The sequence below is a fragment of the Nicotiana tomentosiformis genome, chromosome 11, assembly GCF_000390325.3.
Source record: "Nicotiana tomentosiformis chromosome 11, ASM39032v3, whole genome shotgun sequence".
Taxonomy (NCBI): domain Eukaryota; kingdom Viridiplantae; phylum Streptophyta; class Magnoliopsida; order Solanales; family Solanaceae; genus Nicotiana; species Nicotiana tomentosiformis.
This window is the reverse complement of record NC_090822.1, coordinates 36,931,175-36,954,370: the sequence shown is the minus strand read 5'-3', so window position 1 is coordinate 36,954,370 and position 23,196 is coordinate 36,931,175. Positions and strand designations below refer to the sequence as shown.

The 23,196-nt window shown below is 36.7% G+C and overlaps 1 protein-coding gene across 1 annotated transcript; it reads left to right on the top strand.

Moving 5' to 3' along the window:
• Positions 1-11,889: 11,889 nt before the first annotated feature.
• On the top strand, positions 11,890-23,148 carry LOC104096049 (putative glucose-6-phosphate 1-epimerase). The gene is made up of 9 exons (XM_009602338.4): positions 11,890-12,270; positions 13,933-14,007; positions 17,340-17,396; positions 17,480-17,640; positions 17,733-17,873; positions 21,028-21,121; positions 21,215-21,314; positions 21,739-21,987; positions 22,737-23,148. Exons 1-8 carry the CDS (start codon positions 12,163-12,165, stop codon positions 21,951-21,953), a joined length of 951 nt encoding a protein of 316 aa, XP_009600633.1. The 5' UTR covers positions 11,890-12,162; the 3' UTR covers positions 21,954-21,987; positions 22,737-23,148.
• The last annotated feature ends 48 nt before the right edge of the window (positions 23,149-23,196 follow it).

Sequence of the window (23,196 nt, the reverse complement as noted above, 5' to 3'; positions counted from 1 at the left end):
TTCTTCATAGGATAATCCTTCATAGATTTGCACTTCTTTATCAGATAAGTTATTGGAAGGATCAGTTCTATACAGCCTCAATATCGACACATGAAAGACTGGATGTACTATGGACATCTCGGCTGGCAATTCTAGCTCATAAGCTACCTTTCCAATCTTCTTAGCAATTTTGTAGGGACCAATATAATGGGGACTAGGCTTTCCCTTTCTATCAAAACACATTACGTACTTTATTGGTGACCTTTCATGAACACTTTGTCACTCAACGCAAATTCCAACTTGCGACACCTCATGTCCGGACAAGACTTCTGCTGACTTTGAGCTGTTTTGAGTCATTGCACGATAAGATTTACTTTTTCAATGGCTTCATGGACTGATTTGGGTCCCAATAATTTTAATTATGTTGACTCAGACCAACCAATCGGTTATTTGCAGTGCTACCTATATAACGCTTCCTATAGAGCCATCTGAATACTTGCCTGGCAATTGTTATTGTAAGCGAACTCAACAAAATATAGGTGCTCATACTGTTTACCTCCAAAATCGACCACACATGCTCGTAACATATCTTCAAAAGTCTAAATGGTTCTTTTAGCTTATCCGTCTGTTTGAGGATGGAAGGCAGTGCTCAAATTAACACGAGTTCCAGGCCTTCTTGGAAAGATTTCCAAAAATGAACAGTAAATTATGTACCTCGGTTAGATATAATGGATGTCAGGATCCCATGTAACCTAACTATCTCCTTCAAGTACAACTTGGCATAATGATTCGGGGTATCTGTCATCTTCAAAAGAAATAAGTATGCAGACTTTGTGAGTATATCTACAATCACCCAAATAGAGTCATACTTGGCCTTCATGCAAGGTAAACCCACAACCAAGTCCATATTAATCATCTCCCACTTCCATTGAGGAATTTCAATATTTTGAGGTAGTCCACCAGGCCTTTGGTATTCGGCTTTCACTTGTTGACAGTTCAAACACCTAGCAAAAAAATAAGATATGTCCATCTTCATACTCCTCCACCAATAGTGTTACTTCAAGTCTTTACACTTCTCGGTGGATCCTGGATGCATGGAATATTTGGAACTATGCGGTTCCACCATCAAATCTTGTCGATGACCATCGACATCAGGGACACATAATCTCTCTTGCATCCTCAAGGCGTTATCATCTGCACCTATGCTGAACGAAGTATATTCACCATTTGCACGATGAACCAGTGTATTCACCATTTTGCACTCCATCCCTCAACTTCACTAGCAGCTCATCTTCATATTGATTGGATTTAATACTCTCCATAATGTTAGAATGTGTTTGAGTAATTCCAACCAACTCTCCATTTTCAGCTTCATCCAACCGGACACCAAAATTAGCAAGTCTTCAAATTTCCTTATGTATTGGCATTTCATGAGTCCGAAGATATGCCAAAGTTCCCATAGACTTACGACTGAGAGCATTCTCAACAACATTCGCCTTATTAAGATGATACAAAATATTCAAGTCGAATCTTTCAATAATGCCAATTGTGTTCTCTGTCTAAGATTCAACCTCCCACTGTTTGAAAATATATTGCAAGCTCTTGGGATCAGTAAAGATATAACATTTCTCGTCATACAGATAATGACACCAGATCCTCAAGGAAAAAAATAATAGTAATTAATTCCAAGTCATGAGTCGAATATTCTTCTCGTGCTTCTTTAATTGATGGGAAACATATCAAATAACTTTACCATTCTGCATTAGCAAACATCCCAGTCCCACTCTAGAAGAATCACAATAAATCACATAACCACCAGACCTTGAAGGCAGAGTCAAGATATGAGCATAAGTCAACCTCGAGTTTAGTTCCGGGAAGCTATTTTCACACACTTCAGACCATTGAAACTTGGTTGTCTTCTGAGTTAATTTCATGAGCGGTGTTGTTATAGTTGAGAATCCTTCCACAAACTTATGCTAATTACCTGCCAATCCCAAGAAACTATGTATCTCATTCATATTTGTGGGCCTTGGACAATTCTTAGCCGCTTCAACCTTCTGAGAATCAACCTTGATACAATCACTCAACACCATATGACCTAAGAACGTTACAGAGTTGAGCCAGAACTCACACTTGGAGAATTTTGCATAGGGCTTATTCTCCCTTAGTATCTGTAAGGAGATTCTCAAGTGCTTTGTTGATCTTCATGACTCTTTAAATACAGACACAGTTTATTAAGTCCATAAATGTAGGTGGTGCACTAGGCAGACCAAAAGACATCACCAAAAATTCAAAATGGCCATAAAGAATATGAAAAGCTATCTTTGGTATATCTTGCTCTCTTATCTCCAGTTGGTGATACCCTGACATCAGGTCAATTTTTGAAAAGAACTTAGCTTCTTGAAGTTGGTCAAACAAGTCGTCAATCCTAGGAAAGGGATATTTGATCTTGATGGTCACCTTATTAAGTTGGCGATAATCAATACACATTCAGAGAGACCCATCCTTCTTTCTAACAAATAGGACTGGAGCAACCCAAGATAAGGTACTTCGCCCAATAAATCCTTTATCCAACAAATTCTTTAATTTATCCTTCAATTCTCGCAATTCAGCTGGAGCTATATGATAAGGTGGGATAGAAATTGGTTAAGTATCAGGCAAGACGTTAATCCCGAAATTGATTACCCTATTAGGTGGAATAATTAGAAGTTCTTCAAGAAGCACCTCTAGAAATTTATTGACTACATGCACATACTCAAATTTCTACACTTTGGCTTGAGTGTCATTAACTGCTACTAAGTTATATATACACCCCTTCGAGATCATCTTGCAAGCTTTAAGATACGATATAACCTACCTCAAGGATTCGTAGTATCTCCCTTCTACTCTATCGGAGGTTCACTGGGAAATTCAAATCTGACCATCTTGGATCAACCATCCACATTGCATAACGCGTAGAAAGCCAATCTATTCCCATAATTACATCGAAGTATACCATTTCTAGTTCATTAAGTCTACGATAGTCTCCCGACCTTTAACTACGACCATATAATTTCTGTAGATTCTAGAAGCAATAATAGGGACACCAATATGAGTAGTCACATAAAAAGGCTCTAACAATTGTTCGGAATTCACTCCAAAATACAGAGCAAAATATGGCATCACATATGATAATTAGATCTTGTATCAATCAGTGAATAAATGGCATAGGTGAAAACAGTAAGAGTGCTTGTGACCACAACATCTGAGGCTTCAACTGCATCCGTACGAGCCAAATCGTAGAGTCGGGGTTGACCACCAGTACCAACATTAACTCTTTTACTCAACATACGGTCTGTATGTCGGTTCCTAAGAATTTCCCAAAAACTGACCCTCTAAATCTTCAACGTATGGTCCAAACATGTGGTCCGTATGTCGAATATGCGGGCCATATCTTGGTCCGTATATTGACCCCTGACTCTCTTTACTTCTACCTACGGTACCACATACGGTCCACATGTCCAACATGTAGCCCGTATGTGGCTATTGTATTGTCAACTTTCGAGATTTGTAATTTTTCCAGCATTTTTGGTTTTAACAGATGGTGCAACATGTGGCTCGTATGTCCAGCATGTAGATTGTATGTTGCTTTCACATTTCAAGTTCAGAGACTTGAATTCTTTTTTAACTTTCAGTGATTTTTAGGACCCAACATATGGTGCAACATGCAGACCGTATGTTCCACATGCGGTCCGTATCCCTGGCCATATGTTGGATCAATTTTTTCAATTTAGTCCTTTTTAATTCTTTTCAACTATAACCTTCTTGAACATTTGGTACAAGCGTAAACCTCAACTTTCATATGTTAATACACATTAATTATCATAATTTGAGTCTAACCACAAGTATCTACGAGTTCAAACCTAACCCAAACCTACGTGGTGGTATATGTGAATCGATGTTCTTGTTGGGACTAGGCTCACCCTTGTTGTTGTTTCCTGCCTTGTGCAGATTTTACCATAGCACCATATCGGGACCATATTAATCTTGTTCGAGGCCATAATTGTATCCAACAAAGGTGAGCCAATCACATCTACTTGTAGTGGCACATTTTGACTATTTTTACTCTCTGCCTTGGTCTACATGTTGTTTTGTATTTAAATTTATACTAGATGCTCCATGACTAGTCTATGAGAGGTGAAATTTTGATACTTAGATATTTTTGGACACTTTGAGTTGTTATATCTTACTGTTGATTATTGTGGATATTTTATAGGACTGGATTGTTGATTTGCTGGTTAAATGGATTATTGAGATGCTCCAGAGAAACTCTGTTAAAAATTTTATTTTTTCCTTGAGTTTAATACTTGACTAAGATGAATACTAGTTCTCTTGGTGTGGGTAGCTGCTCGCTAAGTGCTAATCACGCTCTTATAAATTTGGGTCGTGATACTTTGTGTTGAGATATCCTAAAAATAAAAAAGGTAGGAATAACATCTTTCTAGTGGTACATGTTGAGGGCTATAGTGAAAGAAAAGTACACCTCTTGGGAGGAACATGCATTTGTCTTTAGTAGAATTTGCTTATAATAGATCTTTGTATTTTTCTGATTGAATGACTCTCTTTTGATATTGTATATGATTTTAACCCTTTGATTCCTTTGGATTTTACTACCCTTTCTCAAGATGTTATTGTTAATTTAGATGCTAAAAATATAGTTGATACTATGAAGCAGATTCATCAAAATGTCAAGGCACAACTTGAGGAGAAATATCAATAAGTGCTAGTAAAAAGAACAAGGGAAGGAAGAAAATAATTTTTCAACCTAATGATTGGGTGAGGATACACCTAAAAAAGGAAAGTTTTTCAAATAAGAAAAAATTAAAGCTTATGACAAGAGGAGAGGGTCCTTACCAAATTTGGCAATGGTCAATGACAACGCCTACAAGATAGATCTACCAAGTATCAAGTCTATAATGTGTTTAATAGTAGTGACTTGCTTCCTTATCTTATTGGTGATGATCCATATTTGAGGACAAATGCTTTTTAAGAATGGGAAGATGTACGCCGCAAGGATCACCAAAAGCATCAAGACCCTCCACAAAATCTCATGCCAAATTTCTAAGGAACTTACACATCTTTGCCAAGAGATGGGAACTTTGGCAAATAAAATAGGAAGTTATTCGAGGGCTTACGATGCTTTGAGGATGATTCTCGTGGAGGAGGAGAAAGATACACATTCTTTACCACAAATGGAGTACACAAACCATCCATCCCCATCTCTAGGAAAGAGACTAAGATGAGTTAAGAGGATTCGTGCCAACGGATCACTATTCTTACCCAAAATTCAACCTATGGAGCTCTAGCCCATGCCAATGGACATTATATGTACGCAGCAAGGAGCACAAGAGGGTGACTACCAAGTCCATGACCACAAATAATTATATGTGCCAGTAACCACCATACATGTGAGCTGCCATGTGGAGTTGGGCACAATCACGTGACCTCGACCGTGATTGCCAATAATTGGATACTTGGACTACAAAATTTTCAATTTGGATATAGTAGTTAAACACATTAAAGGGTGCTTATGTCTTTTATTACTTTATTTAGACCTAGTATAAATAGAATATGATGATGCCATTTTCATCTTCGACCTGTTTTGAATATTAAAGAATAATGATAAATTATAAGAAACTTTTGTTCCCTACTTGGTGATCTAAACTTTTAAAAGTATATTCACATGGAGAATTTTGTTCACTTGAGGTTAATCCTATGGATTAGGAACTATAAGTCTTGTAAATTTTTTAATTGGTTATATCAATTATTTGACATTGCACCTATTGTGAGTCTAGTTTTAATTTCTATCTTAATTATTTTTCGCATTCCAATTCGTATCACTGTATGATTATTATGAGTATAAAGATAGTCTAGCTACGTGCTGATCTAATTGTCCTCAAAATGGGAATTTCTTAGCGGATCAACTAGCAACCCACCATGATGGTATATCATTATTGATTGATGCAAGTTTACAGGTGGATACTAGGCATGCAAGTATTGGTATTGTTGTTACAAATGTTCTTGGAAAACTACTTCATATGCATGGATCTCCAATTCAATTTGTGAAAAAAGTCATGACTGCTGAACCACTTGTTATAAGAATGTCTCTTGAATGTGCAATTAAGAATGGATGGAAGAAGGTAGAAAATTTACTTGATGCAAATAGAGTTGATCGATATGATCCAAAAAAAAAAGTTACTACCTTATGGGAGATAGAAGTAACTTGTTAAGACATTTGGAAGGTATTTTTACTTATCATGTAGAATAAAATTTAGGACCCATTTGTCCATACAATTTTTTTCTTTTTTCAAAAATTCATCTTTAGAATATTGTTTGGTTATACATTTAACAATTTTTGAAAACGAATTTCAAATTTGAGAAAGTACTTTTTACCTCCTTTTCAAGTAAATAATATATATATATATATATATATATATATATATATATATATATATATATATATATATATTGGTAAATAGTTCTTCTATTCCACCAAAAATTATTCTTCACAAAACCAGAAAGTTGTTGACTAACTCTTATACTATGTATGACAATAACCTATACACATCACAACTAACTAATATCAAACATGAAAAAAATACACCAAAACCTAACTATGCTATGAAAAAAGGTTCAATGATGCAAGATGTCTCTGCCAGCTGAGAAATAATCTTCCTCTGATGTGTATATGAATTGCAATCTCTCGAAAAAGTCTATCGAGTGAGGTATTCCCACCCGAAACCTAAGCTTGTTCCTGTCTCTCCAAATTAGATAGATGATTACACCAAATATACATGAAATAATTATCCAATGTCCTTTTTCCTTTTGACACATATAGTTACCCACTGTACCTCCTCCTGCCAAGTATAGATTTTCTTGGGATGTCCTAGCCATGATAGAAGCCTAGACTAAATACTCTTAGTATAAGAGCAATAAAAAAACAAATGCTCAAACAGTTCATCAGCTAAACTATAGAACACACATATTTGAGGAACTTAAATTCCAATTTACTGCAACCTCTCCACAGTAGGCAGTCGACCTTGAGCAGCAAGACATAAATTGAACTTGAATCTGGGTGTAATTGTGGCTACAGAATCAAGCTCTTCCAAGGGACCCTCTGAAATTGAGGACTAAGTAGCTGGTGTAGTTTCTTTATGCTAAAACTTCTATCGGGTGTTTGCATTTGAGCCAATCTAGAGGTCAAGTCACCTTGCACATTTTGAAGTTCTGTAATAAGACTTCTAAGTTCTAGTATCTTTCTCATAACCCAGGATACATTCTTGGATATTGGCATAGAATCCACAATATGGTGTTTTATGTAGTAAGAGTGAACCTATCTAGTCCAAAGACAATCTTTTTTCATAGTTATAGTCCATAAATGTTTGGTTGTAGTTGCTTTGTTCCAGTGATAGAGATTCAGCACATTCTGTCCCCCAGCAGCTTCAGGCATACAGATTTTCTCCCATGACACCAATGCTTTCTTAGAAATAATAGATGTACCTGTCCAAAAGAATGATCTACAAATAGCTTCAATTATTTTCAGCACTTTCTTTGGTAGTGGGAATATTTGAGCCCAGTAGGATTGTACTACAAAAATAATAGATTTGATGAGTTGCAACCTTCCTGAATATGATAGCAATTTTGATGCCCAACAGTTTATCCTTGCAGTAATTTTCTCCATCAGTGGCCAGCATTGTAAGATGGATAACTTCATAGAAGCCAAATATACTCCAAGGTATCTGAAGGGTAGAGTATCCTCAGTATACCCCAGCTCCTCTAGAATATCATATTTTAAAGAAGCATAAATACCAGCAAGATATATAGAACTTTTTATTGCATTTGCCTGCAAGCCTGAAGCCATTGAGAACTTCATAAAAGCTTGTTGAAGCAGTCTAATAGAAGGGAGATCAGCCCTGCAAAACATCAAAAGATCATCAGCAAAGCACGCATGGATTACCCCCAGGTTTTTACATCTGGGATGAAAGTGGAAATTCTTGTTCAATGCCAGTTGTGCAAACTCCCTCTGCAAATATTTCATGGCAAGGACAAACAGATAATGGGACATTGGATCCCCTTTCCTGATTCCTCTTTGTCTTTTGAAAGGCTTTGTAAGTCCACCATTTAGGGTCAAGGAGTATGTGATAGTTGATATGTATTCCATGATCCACAACACAAACTTATATAGGAAACCAAGTTCAATTAACAGTCTTTTTAAGAAATACCAATCTAGTGTGTCATAGGCCTTTCTAAGATCTACCTTGAGCACACACCTTGCTGAGATACCTTTCCTTGTATAACCCTTGAACAACTCACCAGTGAAGAAAATATTGTCAATGATACTTCTTCCCTCAATCAAAGCAAATTGAGATCCTCCAATCAAGTCACTGATAACATTCTTAATCCTGCCAGACAACATTTTAGTGATGACTTTATATAGGTTGGTACAACAAGCTATAGGCCTGTAGTCCTTCACCTGTATTGGAGAAGGCACTTTTGGAATAAGAGTAATTGCCCTATTCATCTTTCTAGTTCTGAAAAAGTGCAGTACATATGCAAGCACATCATCTTTCAACTCATCCCAGTGTTGTGTAAAGAACTCATTGAAAATCCATCCACTCCGGGTGCCTTATCAGTTGGCATACTCTTGATGGCATCCATGATTTCCTCAACTGTGACATCTCTGATTAAGTCGAGTTGTTGGATTCTGGACAAACAAGTACCCTGCTTTATTACCTCAGCATTTGGGCAAGGTAGTATACTAGATGCCTCTCCCATAAGCTTAGTGAAGAATGAGATGAACTAAGCTTCCACCTACTTAGGATCAACGATCTTTATTCCAACACCAATATATATAGAAGTGATAGAATTAGTACATATGCGCAACTTCCACTAAGCATGGAAATATCTAGTGTTTGAATCCCCATATTGTATCCAACTAGCTCTAGACTTTTGCCTTAGAACCTGCTCCTCCGCATTGCTCCACTTCTCAACTTCTAGTAATGCTTCCTTTTCCTAATCAATGAGAGACTGACAAAGTGGTTTCAATGATCCTTTAATCTTTTAAGTTTCACCCAAATTCTTGGCATGGCTATCCCTCTGATTTTCTGCCTCCATACTCTCTTCACAATCCCTTCAAACTCTGGATGATGCAGAACAATGTTGTATAATTTGAAAGGTTTGGGATGTAAGGGTCATCAGAGTTACACTTGAGCAATATTAGAGAATGATATGACACTGGATTAAGAAAAAAAGCTTCAACATTACTAAATTTCAATAGCCTTTTATAATTGCCCAAAGCCCAATCAATCCTACTATATACTCTGGAGTTATCATCTCTTTTGTTACACCAAGTAAAGTGCCAACTAGTGCTCTTCAAAGGAGTTAACAATAGGTTATCAAGTAGATACCTGAATCCTTAAGTTTCTGCTTGTGTAACTGGGGCACCTGTTCTATCCTCTGAATTCAACACATTATTAAAGTCACCACACATAAGCCACTCAGTTGTCACTTGAGAGCCAATGTGAGTAAGTTTATCCAGAGTTGTTGTCGATGCACTAGTTCATTGCTAGCATAAATCACAGTGAACACTAAACTGAGCTGAGTAGCAGTGATATGCACCATACAATGGATGAATTGATCACCAACCTCCAAGATCTGAACTTGTATATGTGCCTTCCACAGTAGCCAAATACGACCATTATAAGCATGATCATAGTTATAACAAGTATGCCAATCTGTGCTACTTTATGTGTGATCTTTTTAGATAGATTCTCTTTTACCCTTGTTTCAATTATTCCCATAGCTTCTATTTTATACTTCTTCAGAAAGAGAGACATCTATTTTTTTTTAAAGGGCCTATTGAGCCCCCTAATATTCCATGTGCAGATAATCATGAGGGTTGGAACTGGTTTGTGCCACTCTTCCCCAATTCTGGTGAAGTGTGACTCAGAGTCAGTATCTCAAATATGTTGGTGGCTATCCACTGATTTGCAGGGCAACTAGCTTGGTTGGCATTCGAAAATTGAACATATAGCTCACAATCAATAACTATTTTTTCATGATTTTGCTGGCCTGGACTCTATGAGGGTACTACTAGAACAGGAAAGTCTTCCACTACTAAGGGAGGAGCAGTATCATGTGTTTATGAGCAACAACCTGTTCTAGAAGATCAACTTGATCGGTTACAATAGTAGTCTGCTCCTTGGACACCCATTTAGAAACAACTTTTCTCCTTCTCCTGGCCCCCCTCTTCTTCTTAGGCTGTTTTATAAAATCATGTTTATCCTCCTGTGCTTTTTTATACCAGTAGTCATCAGGATCATGGCCAAATTTAGAACAATCAATACAATACTCTGGCCTCTAATCATATCATATATCCTGATGAATCACACCAGATGGGGTTTGCAGTTCAATACAGCTAGGGATGAGGTGTGCTATGTCTGTTTCTACTAGCACTCTAGCATAGGAAATGCGATCCATCTCAGTTGTAAATAGATCACTGTACAAAGGTTTATCAATTACACTGGCCAATTTTCTCAGTGATTCAGTAGATCAGTAGCCAATAGGTAGACTAGGGAATTTCACCCATATCGGAATAACAGTCAAGCAATCAAGATTAAAAACAAAGTCAACAGTCCAATTCTTCTATATAAATGGCTTGTTATGATACATATAAGGACCATACTGTATTACAAGATCCCTGTTATAGAATAAAATCTAAATATGTAATAGCCATCATCATGGTACAAGATTTTGGGTTTGGTGACAAAATTGCAATCATTCTCCATATAATTCTCCATAGATTTGACATATGAAGTATCACCCAATACATACCCAATCAGAGATGACCTCCAGTACTCCTCTTGTTCTCTAATGTCTTCCTCAACGATTTTAACAACAAAAGTGTCACCACGCATCGCAAGAGGAATATAGGTGAGGGGTTTACCCATTTGGGAGTTACGATTCCGCTGGTAGGGTTTCTCCTCTTTTGGGGAATCTTCCTTCAAACATTGTTCCACCATCGAAAGAGATGTTGCAGCAACAAGATTAGGGTTCGTAGAGTTCATAACTTCAGAAAATTGGAGTCGACGAGAAATTTTAGTCCCCGTTATTCTCACAACTTGTTTTCCAGCTAGGTCGGGTTGATTCTCCGTTGTCTCCACACTTTTCGGTTCTTCCTGGATGGGTTGAAATTTGAGAGGCAGGAAGCTACCGAACGTTAATGGATGCATATGATGTTGAATCCCACTCGCAGGTGTGACTAAGAGCAGAGATCACCGCCGACGAAGGCACAATGGATAGTGTAGAAGTCATTTTCTCACAGTCTGTGTACGCTAGCAAATCTCACTAAACGTGCGCCGGGAGGAAAAACATGACTTCCACTAATAGCCATATAAGTGAGAGCTTCCTCTTCAAGTAAACAATATTCTTTTATGATAAAACTGTAATATTTTTTAAAATGAAATACACGTCCAAATATAATATTAAATTTCAAATATATTTTTCAACATAACTTCAAAAAATACTATTTTTTTCAATTATCATATTTTTTATGTCCGTATTTGGTAAGTTTTTTATTTTTAGTAAACGAAATATTTTGGAAGTACTTTTTCCAAAGTTTGGCTGTGTAGAGGATGCTGTAGACACCTTTGCTCAATTTTATTCTTTGGCAAAAAACAATTCATTTCCTCTTTTCTATTTACCACATCCCAAATTAATTTTGTTTTATTAAGTTGTTACATTTTCATAATTTTTAAAGAAAATTCAGTATTTTAAATTTTTTATTTGAATGATTATGGTAATATATTTATTTACATAATAGGTGGAGTAGTAAAAATCACAGAAAAGAAATTCTCACGGTACCAGGGCCCCACTATCCTCAAAAGAGACCCACCCCCTCCAAAGATAATAAAGTTAGAAGTGTGTGTGTGTTTGAGAGGTGGGGTTGTCTTAAACGGAAAGAAGAAGAAAAGAGATTTGGTATATAACAGTAGCAGAAACTGAAAAAGTTTTTGATGGAAATAGACTAGAATAATACTAAATAAATAAATAAACATAATAAGGGAAAGAGAAAGAGAAAAAAGGTATATTGTATTTGATCCAGAACTAGAAGGGGTTGTGGAATTGGGTAAAGGCATTTAGGGGATGACGTCTTCTACTAGTAGTGAGAAACAGCCATTAGTGGAGTTAACGAAAGGCGTCAATGGCCTCGAAAAGGTCCTTCTCCGGGAGGTTCGCGGCAGTTCTGCCGAGGTACATCGCGTTTTTTTAAAATGTCATTTTCGTTTTTTAGTGGGTAATGTGTAGATTTTGCGAGAGATCTTTTCTTTTTCTTTCTGGGTCATTCTGAATTAACTTATGATTTATTGGATTCTTACTTGTTTTCTTTGTGGGGAATTTTTGTTGTTATAAGGAATACATGTTTAATTTCTTGAATCTTAGTGGTTTTTGTGTGGATTTTGTGGGGTATCTTTGTTAGCTTTTCATTGTCATTTTTTTTTGGTTTGTTGAAGTTTAGCGGGTAATGTTTTGATATTTTGAGAGATCTTTTCTTTTTTCTTGTTCCGTGTAATTGGGTTTCTGTGTTATTTTAAAAAAATTATGATTTCTTGAAGTTTAGTGGTTTTATGTATAGAATTTCTTTTTGATCTCTTGATGTTCAATGGGTAATATGTAGATTTTGTGGGAGATCTTTCCATTTTCTTTCTTCGTGTAATTTGGTTTCTGTGTTATTTTGGAAAATTTGTTATTTCTTGAATTTTACTGGTTTTATGTGTAATTGGGATTTTTTTTTGTTTAAGGAATACATGTTTTGATTTCTTGAATCTTAGTGGTTTTCGGGTAGATTTTGTGGGTATCTTTGTTAGTTTTTATTGGGTCCCTTTTTTTTTTTTTGATTTGTGGAATGGTTTATCTTTAAATTTATGTGATGTTTTGGTATAGATAGAGATGGGTTTTGTTTTTAAAGTATAGGGTTGGGAATGGGGCCATTAGGGTGAGGATCTGAATCTGTGTAGCAATTCAGTAGAATGTCGATTGTCATTGTTTGAAATGCTAATATGGTTTATTTGGCATTGCTTTAGTTTTTGCTTGTGTTTGTTTGTGTATACACTGGAGAAACTCACGTATTGGGCTTGTTATGTTGAATTGGTTTGAGATGAACTGATAAAACCTTCAGTTTCTGAAAGTGCATGCATCGGTAGAAACCCATAAAGAATGGATTACACTTAATATAATATCCCCTTTTCCAGCCAGTTGGAGTGGCTGCCGTTTTCAAGTAGTTGACTATTGCGTTTGAGCTTTTGATGATTAAGCAGTGTGGCTTTATTGGAACTTGAAATGAAAATGTTTTTTCGCAACATTGTTGGGTGTACTTTCAAATCAAAACCAAGAGGATTAAACCTCTCAAATCTCTAGGAGAGCGAAAGTGTAGTGAAACAGATTGTGTACCCCAAGATATGCTCCGCACTTTCAGGTTTCATTGAGCAACAGCCTTGCTCCTTGTGCGTATTCTTACATTTGTAGTTATTATTGACTCGCATAAGCTTGTGAAGAGTAGTCAGGGAAGGTATATATATACTGTATACGTTAAGCTGGTGAATGGCGTTGCAAGATTTCGCCTGACTTTCCTCCATTTCTTATTACTGACTTGGTGTACAGAGACCTATGTCTTCTGTTTGAATGAATTCTCATTATCAGGTTTTCCTTCTGGGAGAATCTCAAGCATTCTGTTTCTTTTTTTTTTTTGGGGTGGAGGATTGGTTTTTTTCCTGTTTACAATATGCAAATTTTTGAAGTTTTTATAAAGCTCTTTTGTGTTCAATGTGTCATTATAATTTTTTCTGCACTCTTTTATATGCTTTTAGCATTTTACTTTAGTTATCAACATCCCTTCTTAAGTGTCCTCCTTTGCAGGTGTATCTCTATGGCGGTCAGGTGACATCTTGGAAGAATGATCACGGAGAGGAATTGCTCTTCGTTAGTAGTAAGGTATTTTTCATGTTGTACCTTCTTGATGGAATATTCTGTCAAACAGCTATTACTAAAATGACTTTCTGTTAGTTTCCTATGTATTCTGACTGCTACTTTTGAAATACTTATGGATCAATTTCTAAGGCAAGGTTTTGGTTGGTGGAGGGAAAGCTAATTTCAAGAATTTCTGGAATATATTGTTACATAAAATTTTTTCATCCTCTTCCCATTGAGTGAGTTGAAGAGTTTCCTCCCTTCGCTGACCACCTTTGACCTATATTTTGGGCGGACTATCCAACACATGGTTCTATGAGTGCCAAAACATTTAGCTCTTGTGTTGGTTGAACATGCTGAAAAGATCAATTGCTACTGAGACCTAAAACAATACTTAGTAGTTAGTTACCTGCAGCCTGCAGGAGTAAAAGGGTTTTCGAATCTGGAGATTGTCTTGCTTCTTCAACCTTAGTGGAAACATTAACAAGTTTATTCTGCTTATACAAGTCCTTTCCCCTCTGAATGGTTTGGGAGATTTTAAATAGGGCATGTACGTTAGCAGATCAGTGAACATAAACAGTTGTCTACTCGTTGGAAAAATCACTATACATATTACTTCTATATTACATGGAACCTCCAAAACCTCTTGCCGTGCACCCATGTCAATCCAATACAAATTGGGTGTGGTGTGGGATATGCATCAGGTTGTCAACTCACCTGGGGTGCAGAGGCTGAAACCATGACCAAGAAGTGTAGCTTGGTTGAATTTATTGTTTCGATTTGCTTAGTTACATTTTTTCCCCGATTTGTTAGGTTTTGTGTGTATACATATATATGCATGTATTTATGTATATGGATATGTACTTATACACACTTCTCTCTTAAATCTTCAAGGCTGTAAGCTTAGGTAGCGATGAGATCTATTCATACATATGTGTATGTATACACCCATGCATACAGAGATATGTGTATGTAATGTGTATGTGTATTATTTATACATACGCACACACAATGATCCTTTTTAGTTACATCCTTAAGGTGGTAAGCTTTGGCAGTTGTGAGAAGCTGTCCTTATGTTGGTAAACCTACAAAGGATCGGATTAGCCCGTATTATCCGTAGTTTGTGACGCACTTTTATTTGGACCTAATAAATTTGAAGGTAAAGCAGTCAAGCCCTCTCTAAGTAAAGTTGCTCTAAGTTGCTCTGACATGGCAGTTTAGGTGCCGCACCTGTGTCAACACGACACTAGTATGGGTGTGGGTATGGGATCCGTACGTGATCTGGTCATAACAATTTTGGGTACTTTGACCACGGCGGACGAAAAAATTCGAGACGAGATACAATTTGATTCCCGTAATCAGAACCAAAACTAGGTTAAAGTTGAAGAAAATAGCATACCTTATCTAGAAAATCAATCCTTTACTTATCTACAACTTGAGAATAAAAAAGAAATCCATACTTTACAAGCTATACATAAATATTCCACAAAATTTCTCATAAATTAGAGATATTTTTATTTTTTTGAATTATTTTTAGCCGGATCTCCGCACCCGTATCCGTACTAGGATCCGTATCCCCGAATCTTAGAATTTACATCTCGAAGGATCCGACCTCTAGATCCGCACCCGTGTCGGACATCCGCACTGGTGTCCAAGCAACTTAGAAGTTGCTGCCCTTTGGGGATTGAAAGTGGCACTCTATCGCAACAAGACAAGTTGATGGACAAAGTTTTGCCTGGGGAGGAATTGTTTTCTTTATGTGTAATGTATATATTTATCCACATATGGTATCTTTGTCATTCACATGAATGTATTAGAATTTGCTGCTACTGTATGGATATCCTTATGGAATAAAACAATTTATTTATACTTGGGTTAGTCCAATGAATTTTCAGTTAAATACTTTTATATTACACACTATACAGTTATTACTCATATCTTAGCACCACTACCTGCACCAGTGTTTTGGAGAGCGAGAAGCGGAAAAAAGCGAGGAGGCTTCGGGGAATCGCGAAGCGAAGCACGCGCTTTTTTCATGTGAAGCGCAATTTAACACATAAATAAAAAAAAATTAAATAGGCATAGATAAATGACCAAGAACTCAATAAAAATAACGTATTAAGCAAATGTTTCAATTCTTAAATCAAGAAATAAATAATAGATTTGGAAAAAACAGCAGAAATTTGGAAAAAACAGAGCACAAGCATAAATTAGAAAATAGGGCTGAACAGAGAAATGAGTTCTGAAAAAAATAGAAAAGAAGAGAACAGAGGAGAGGAGTCGAACCAGTGAACAGTGAAGAACAGAAAATAAAAAAAAAACAGAGCACACAGAGAAAAACAGAGCATAAATTAGGGCAGAACAGAGCAATAAAAACTGAAAAAAATAGAAAGAAGAAGAGAAAAAGGAGTCGAACAGTGAACAAGCGAAGAAAATCAGAAGAGGAAGTAAGTTACCAGTTTCAAAAAAAAAAAAAAAAAAAAAAAGAATCAGAAGAGGAAGAGAAGAGAAGAAAGAACTGAAGAAGAAGAGAAGAAGAGAAGCTTACTCGAACAGTGTAGTCGTCGCCTTGCAGCAGAGAAGCAGATGTCTGGAAGTATTGTGCGTAAGTGTATTTGCAAGTTTTCTTTTTTTAAAAAAACCCTAGCAGATAGCTGGACCTCGCTTAAGCGAGCTTTTCTGTGCTTTTTTCATCGCCTTGCTTCTTGCTTTTTAGCGTAAAGCGTGCGCTTATTCATGTGAGTCGCGCTTTATGGCAGAAAAGCGCAGGTCAGTCGCCTCGCCTTGCTTCTGCGCTTTAAGCGAGAAGCGTGCGCTTTTAATAACACTGACCTGCACTCCTGACTGTATCCCTGGATCTTATAATTTAGCTATGACATCCGACTTCCATATCTACACCTATATTGGATACCTCCACCTGTCTTCAATAGATTGTGTTGCGGATGTTAATCTGATTATAGTGGACTTTGTTATGGACATTAAGTCAAGCCAAATTGTCTTGGTTTTTGAATGAGATGGGGGTTGTGTAGAATTTGAATGCCTTCTTTTGTTTCGTTTGTATAACCCCTTTACTTGGGGTAGCATATCCTTGGTGCCCATTCCAGTACAAGTTTTCTATTTACCTAACTAAAAGAGAGGCGAAAGAAAACGTAAATCTTTGTTTTGAAGCACAATTTGAACTTTCTTCTTGCTTCCTTTAATGCTGGCTATAGAACCATGTCCTGCCACAGACTTCACCTAGTAAACTGTCATGTAACAATTTAGTTGGGCATGAGCTTTTTTAATTGGTATAATTGGATGAATATGACAATATATGTTTATAATTTTATTACTTTTAATCTACTACAACTTCGCAGGCCATTTTTAAGCCTCCGAAAGCAATTCGTGGTGGTATTCCTATATGTTTTCCACAGGTATTTGATTTTGAAGCATCTTCTTGACTTTGCTATTTGTTGCTCATTTTGGTAACAAAATATGCTGCTTTCTCTTTGCAAAGTTTGCAAATCGTGGCTCTCTTGAGCCGCATGGATTTGCCCGAAACAGGTTTTGGAGCATTGACAAAGACCCTCCTCCATTTCCAGCAGCTACTTCTTCAAGGGCTTTTGTTGACTTGATTCTGAAACCCTCTGAGGAGGACTTGAAGATCTGGCCTCACAGGCATGGATATATACTGTCAATATACATATTAGTCTTTTATTAGGCTTCTTTGTTACTTCTCTCTCCTTACATGGATCAATAATCATTTTTAGTTTTGAGTTCCGGCTGCGGGTAGCTTTAAGTCCCAGTGGAGATTTGATGTTGACGTCTCGAATTAGAAACACCAACACTGATGGAAAGCCTTTCTCATTTACATTTGCGTATCACACCTATTTCTCTGTTTCAGACATCAGGTATGTTTACCAATGTGGTTTATATTTTCTTCTTTGTTTTTCCTCCCAAGACTTGTTCCCTTTCGGATTCTGAAAAATTCACAAACTTAATTGCAGGTAAAATGACTGATATATTACCATGATAACTAGTGTTGTCTTTGTATTTCCATGAAAACTCGTGCTTGGTAATGAAAAAGTTCAGCGGGAATAACTATGGGATTATTTTTACGAGGGAAAACATGATATGGGTAGATTTACTAATTTGAGGTATCTTTTTCTCTTTCACCTTCACTTATGTTGGAGTTTCAAAGGGGACAGAACGTCTGAGGAGTGATTCCGCGAAATGTCTTTTTATAATAATTATTATCACTTGCACTGATTTTGGTTGATGTAGGTAAATATGAATATTATATGCTTTTTAGGAGTAAATAAGGATTTTGTATATAATATAGAGATGCATCAAGTCAGTGCAGGATTAACAAAAAGGTTAGCCCCTTATATAACAGATTACTGTTGAAACAAGCTAATGGTTCCTATTGTTGTTTTTTCAATATATTCGTATGTCAAATTGCAGCAGAGAGCTAACTGAATTAAGCATCTATACTTCAACATATAACAGGTGTAGCTTTACCCTCAATGCACCTCTGGTCCCATAATATCATGAAACAAACACAAGCTGGAATCGATCTCAATATCTGCATATTACTTTACACAGTACCTCAATCCGTAAATACTACTAGTACTTTTCTTTACCTTTTCATCAGAAAAATAAATTCCTTCATACCACCTGCTGGCTCATGGAAAGGTTAGCAATCTCAAGGATACCCACTTCATTGAGTGAGTCAAACTTGTTCCAGGCAGTTTCCCACATCTTACAATCTCCAGAACTTCTCATTAACAAAAATGCCGTTGGAATAAATTAATACCAAATCTTCCGCTCTTTGTTCTGTTATTTTGTTCTGTTATTTTGTTCTCTTCCCTAATGGACAAAAGCATATGTAGTACAATTTCTATCCTAGCATGATAGATGAGGTGAGTTAAAGTAGAAGCTTAGTAACAAACTTTGGAGTGTAGGTGCATAGAGACCGTACATGGCCATCAACTCGTTGGATCTGTCAATGATTTACTTGCAATACAATCATACTCAAAGAAGCTCCCTTATTTGTTGAAAAATTAGCATATTATATCACTAATTTGGTCAATTCAGAGGTTCTGCAGATCATCTCTTAAAATGCATGCCCCTCCCAGTATCATCTTCTAGTGTTTTTAAAAGTGGAAAGTGCAAAAAAAAATAAAAAAAATGAGAAGATTACTGGGCTCTAATGGAGAAGCAAGAAGCTAAAAGCATGGTTCTTCCAGATGAAGTGCAGAATTTTCAAAAGCTACAAGAATTACCTAATGACCGATAGATCTGAATGAATGTGTGTAGATATAATGATGGTGACGGAGTACATGGGGGATATGGTTCTAGGAATGGGGAAAGGATATTCAAAAGTTCGACTTAGCTTATGAGTTAATTTTAGCTAACACATTTTAAGAAAAGGAGGAGGCACACTTGATAACATATATTATTGGAGATGACCATAGACAAATAGACTTTATCTTTGGCAGATATTTGCAGACTGGAAGAATAGGATTTGCATACTAGAAAAAAAAAAGAAAAAGTTATTGCTTAAAGAAGAAAAAAAGGAAGAATTAAAGAAACATAAGTAGTAGAAGAAGAGGCATTACAAACTCGAGAAGAAAACAAGGACGACAAAGAGAATACTGAAGTAAACATGCAAATGAGGCTCAGTACTCAATAACATAATGTCCTTTTTCACCCTTCCTTTCTTTGTTTATTTTTACATCTTTCTTTTGAATAAAGTTTCCGCTTTTGCCTTCTAAAGCGAGACTCAAAGAAGCAGTTGTTTCTTTTTGGCGTCCAATTCATGTCTTGGATTACTTCACTTGGGGGCCTTGGGTATTGACTATTAGCTACCTAAGCCTTAAATCCTTCTGTCAATGGTGAATCCTTGGTTCACAACCAAATCAATGCCATATAGGTTTCTCTTTGTACTTTACTAGCGCACACTTCTACATGCGCTTCACATCGCTCAGGAAGCAACAATCCCTTGCTTTATATCCCTCAATCAGTTTAAGCTATGAATCAATGGCTTTTATTGACACTGCTGTCTCTGTCTCTACACCTCAATTAATAGTTATGCGCCTCCTCCGAACCAAGTACAAGAAGCAGGCTAAGTTCCCCTCCTCTTATGGTGTAGTCCGTTCACTCATTTGAAACAGTGAAGTATCTAATATTCACCTTACACAAAAACATTTTGTAATGTGACATGTCTGAAGAAAAGCATTTTTTCAATTTATAAATTGTCTAAAGGAATGTGTTAGCAAAGATCTCTTAGATGCTTCTCACTAGACGCCATTATCAAAAAAGGAAATGTTTCTGAGTGGACTTATAGGTTTGTAGTACTTGATGCTTGATGTCTGGTCCTCCTAGATAAGTGCAATGAAAGTTGTACTAATGCTCTTGTCAGGTTCGGGATATAAAAAGGGAACCTCCTTAATTATTATTTTAAAACATGGTTTTAGTATCGGTTTTAGAATTTCATGTTCTGGTAAACTTTTGTAAGACCTAAATTTATGTTTGGAATTCTCTATTTATGCATAGATCTTGTACAGAATATTTTTCCGACCGTGTGAATTAATTTTACTTATCTTAAAGAGCAAGCATAGAGCTCAGGGGAAAAAAGGAAGAAGCTTTAGCTCCCCTTGCTCTTCTTTTCTCTCAACTGCCATCTGGTCTCTCTTGCTATTACGTAGCCTCTTTTTTTTTTTTTTTTTTTATCATTAAACATTAAGAATAAAGAACAGAAACTCTTAGGCTTGTTTCTTCATCCTCATCTTTTCCTCTTTAAGTTTTTAGTTTTAAATTCAATTCATGATCTGAAAAGGGGAAGGGGGGATGTTCTGGTCGCTTTTACCTTTCAGGGAGGTCATAGGCATTTTTAAACTAGAGAAGAGGTCTATTGAGTTTTGTTAACCTGGGGAGGAGGTCTAAATAATGTTCCAAGTTTATAGTGACCTGCTAGTTAAAGGATAAAAACATTTCTAAGACTGAATTATCCCGGGGTTGATCTTTGAGCTCTTCACATCATTTCTCCTTTTCTTTTAACAGTGAAGTCCGTGTTGAGGGGCTAGAGACACTTGATTATCTTGAGAATAAGGAGAGATTCACAGAGCAAGGCGATGCAATTACCTTTGAGTCTGAAGTAAACATCTTATCATTTAATGCTTCGACTATTTCCTTGCATTGCTTGGCACATATCATTTGTTTCTTATGATGTTTCTGCCGTGTTCATTAGGTGGATAAAATATATCTCAGTACTCCCACAAAAATTGCGATCCTGGATCATGAAAAGAAACGAACATTTGTGCTCCGTAAGGATGGGTTACCGGATGCAGGTAATTGACAATCTTCAGAGCTTTCCTGTGGGCAATGAGTTTCATCTATGTAAAGAGTAAATTGGTTTACTGATTGCTGATTCTCCTGGGATAGGAACCAAATATATGCATATTTTCCTGGTTGCAATAAGGGAAAAGTCATTGTTTTGTGCTTCTTATGGGTTAGGAGTACATTTTCACCCATGTCAGTCTTCGTGAAAGAGTCACTATTTTGTGCTTCATATGGATAAGAGCTTGATCTTCTCAGAACTCTTTTCCTCCCATGCCATTCTTTAGTATATCTTGACAAAATTGTTCAGGCATGTAGAAACTCAACATTTGTAGAACGTAGGAAGTGGAGTATCCAGCATTTTAAACTGTTCACTGTAGTTCTTTGGCTTTTCGTAATGGAAGGTAACTTCTTTCTGTAATTTCTTCTTCCCAGTTGTGTGGAACCCTTGGGACAAGAAGGCAAAGGCCATGGCTGATTTTGGAGATGAAGAGTACAAGCACATGCTGTGTGTTGAGGCTGCGGCAGTGGAAAAACCTATCACTTTGAAACCCGGTGAAGAGTGGAGAGGAAGACAGGAACTTTCTGCTGTTCCATCAAGTTATTGCAGTGGCCAGCTTGACCCAAAGAAAGTTCTCCTTGGCAGCTGAGAAAAGTTTTTTTGCTGGTTTATATTGTGTACAGGTACATTGCTGATTCAATATCCAGTCTCTAGTGTTCAGCAATTCAATAACTACTAGGGAATCATCTGAAACATAATCACAAAAAACATATAAAAGCCGTTTAACAGCAAAAAGTATTAAAAGAGGAAAAGGGATTATGGAGCTTCTTCTTTGGTTTGTGTTTGTGTGTGGAGGGGGGCTCGAAGAGGAACACGTTAGGTGTTGGGTAAGAGTAGTTGCGTTAGATGATTTTGAGGGTCATCAATGTAAAGCTTCTTTGGTGAGGAAACTAATAGTAAAGAGCAGCACAACTGTATCAGACATCATATTCGTTGATGAGTGATGTGTTCTAAACAGAGAGCTCTTCTGTTGATCTATTTTTATGAACTGCGGTCACTAGCTTCCCATTCACTTTTATCATAGCTGTTCATATTGTTATCAAGTTGACAATAATTGAGAGATCACAGCATCATTACCAATTCGTCTGGTATCTTCCATTTCAAGAGTGGGGAATGGGTGCTTTCTCAAAAAAAAAAATAGGGTGGGGAATGGGTCTTTATGCTAAGAAAAACAGTTTCAAAGCATTTCTTGTTTGTCTGTACCTGAAAAGAAAAGAAAAAGAATCGAGGTGTTTTTTCACATATGCATTTATTTGTTGTAACAGGAAAATAATTGGTTTCTTTTCCCTCTTTATCGTTGTCTGGTTGTAGTTTAGTGTTTTTTTCCCTACTTTTCCAGTCCGTGAGGTTTATTACTTGTTTGCTTCTGCAGGTGCTTTGTTGCAATTTATGGTTGAAGTGCAACAGCGACCTCTGTCCAAGACCCTTTACTCTCTCCTTTTTACATTTTCCTATACCTTGGGTTGGAAGGTGAACTTCTCGAGTAGCCAAGTTGTTGAATAATACTTTGTTTACTGGTCAAATATTTTGGTGCCATTTCGGTTTTAAGGAAGATGCATGGTCTAAGACAGTTAACAGGATTATAAACTGTTCTCATAAACAGGTGCTGTGATTCTTCTGCCACACTAGTATACTGTGGGTCAAAATGCCTTTTTTTGGGCACTTTAAGGCCTCCTTAGAAGTTGATCTAAGTTCTGAAAAATCCATAAAAATGTATATATAGAACATACGACTGGATTTTATGTTTATCCTATATTTCTTGACTTAAAGCCTACTTTACTTGATCTTGATTGTATTTTACCAATGGCTTGGGACCAAGTACTGTGACTTAA

Excerpts from the sequence above, each read along its gene's own strand:
- LOC104096049 (XM_009602338.4), top strand. The coding sequence starts at position 12,163 with ATGACGTCTTCTACTAGTAGTGAGAAACAGCCATTAGTGGAGTTAACG. Across the intron at positions 17,397-17,479 it reads TTCCTATATGTTTTCCACAG|TTTGCAAATCGTGGCTCTCT; the intron begins GTATTTGATTTT and ends CTCTTTGCAAAG. Across the intron at positions 17,641-17,732 it reads TTGAAGATCTGGCCTCACAG|TTTTGAGTTCCGGCTGCGGG; the intron begins GCATGGATATAT and ends AATCATTTTTAG.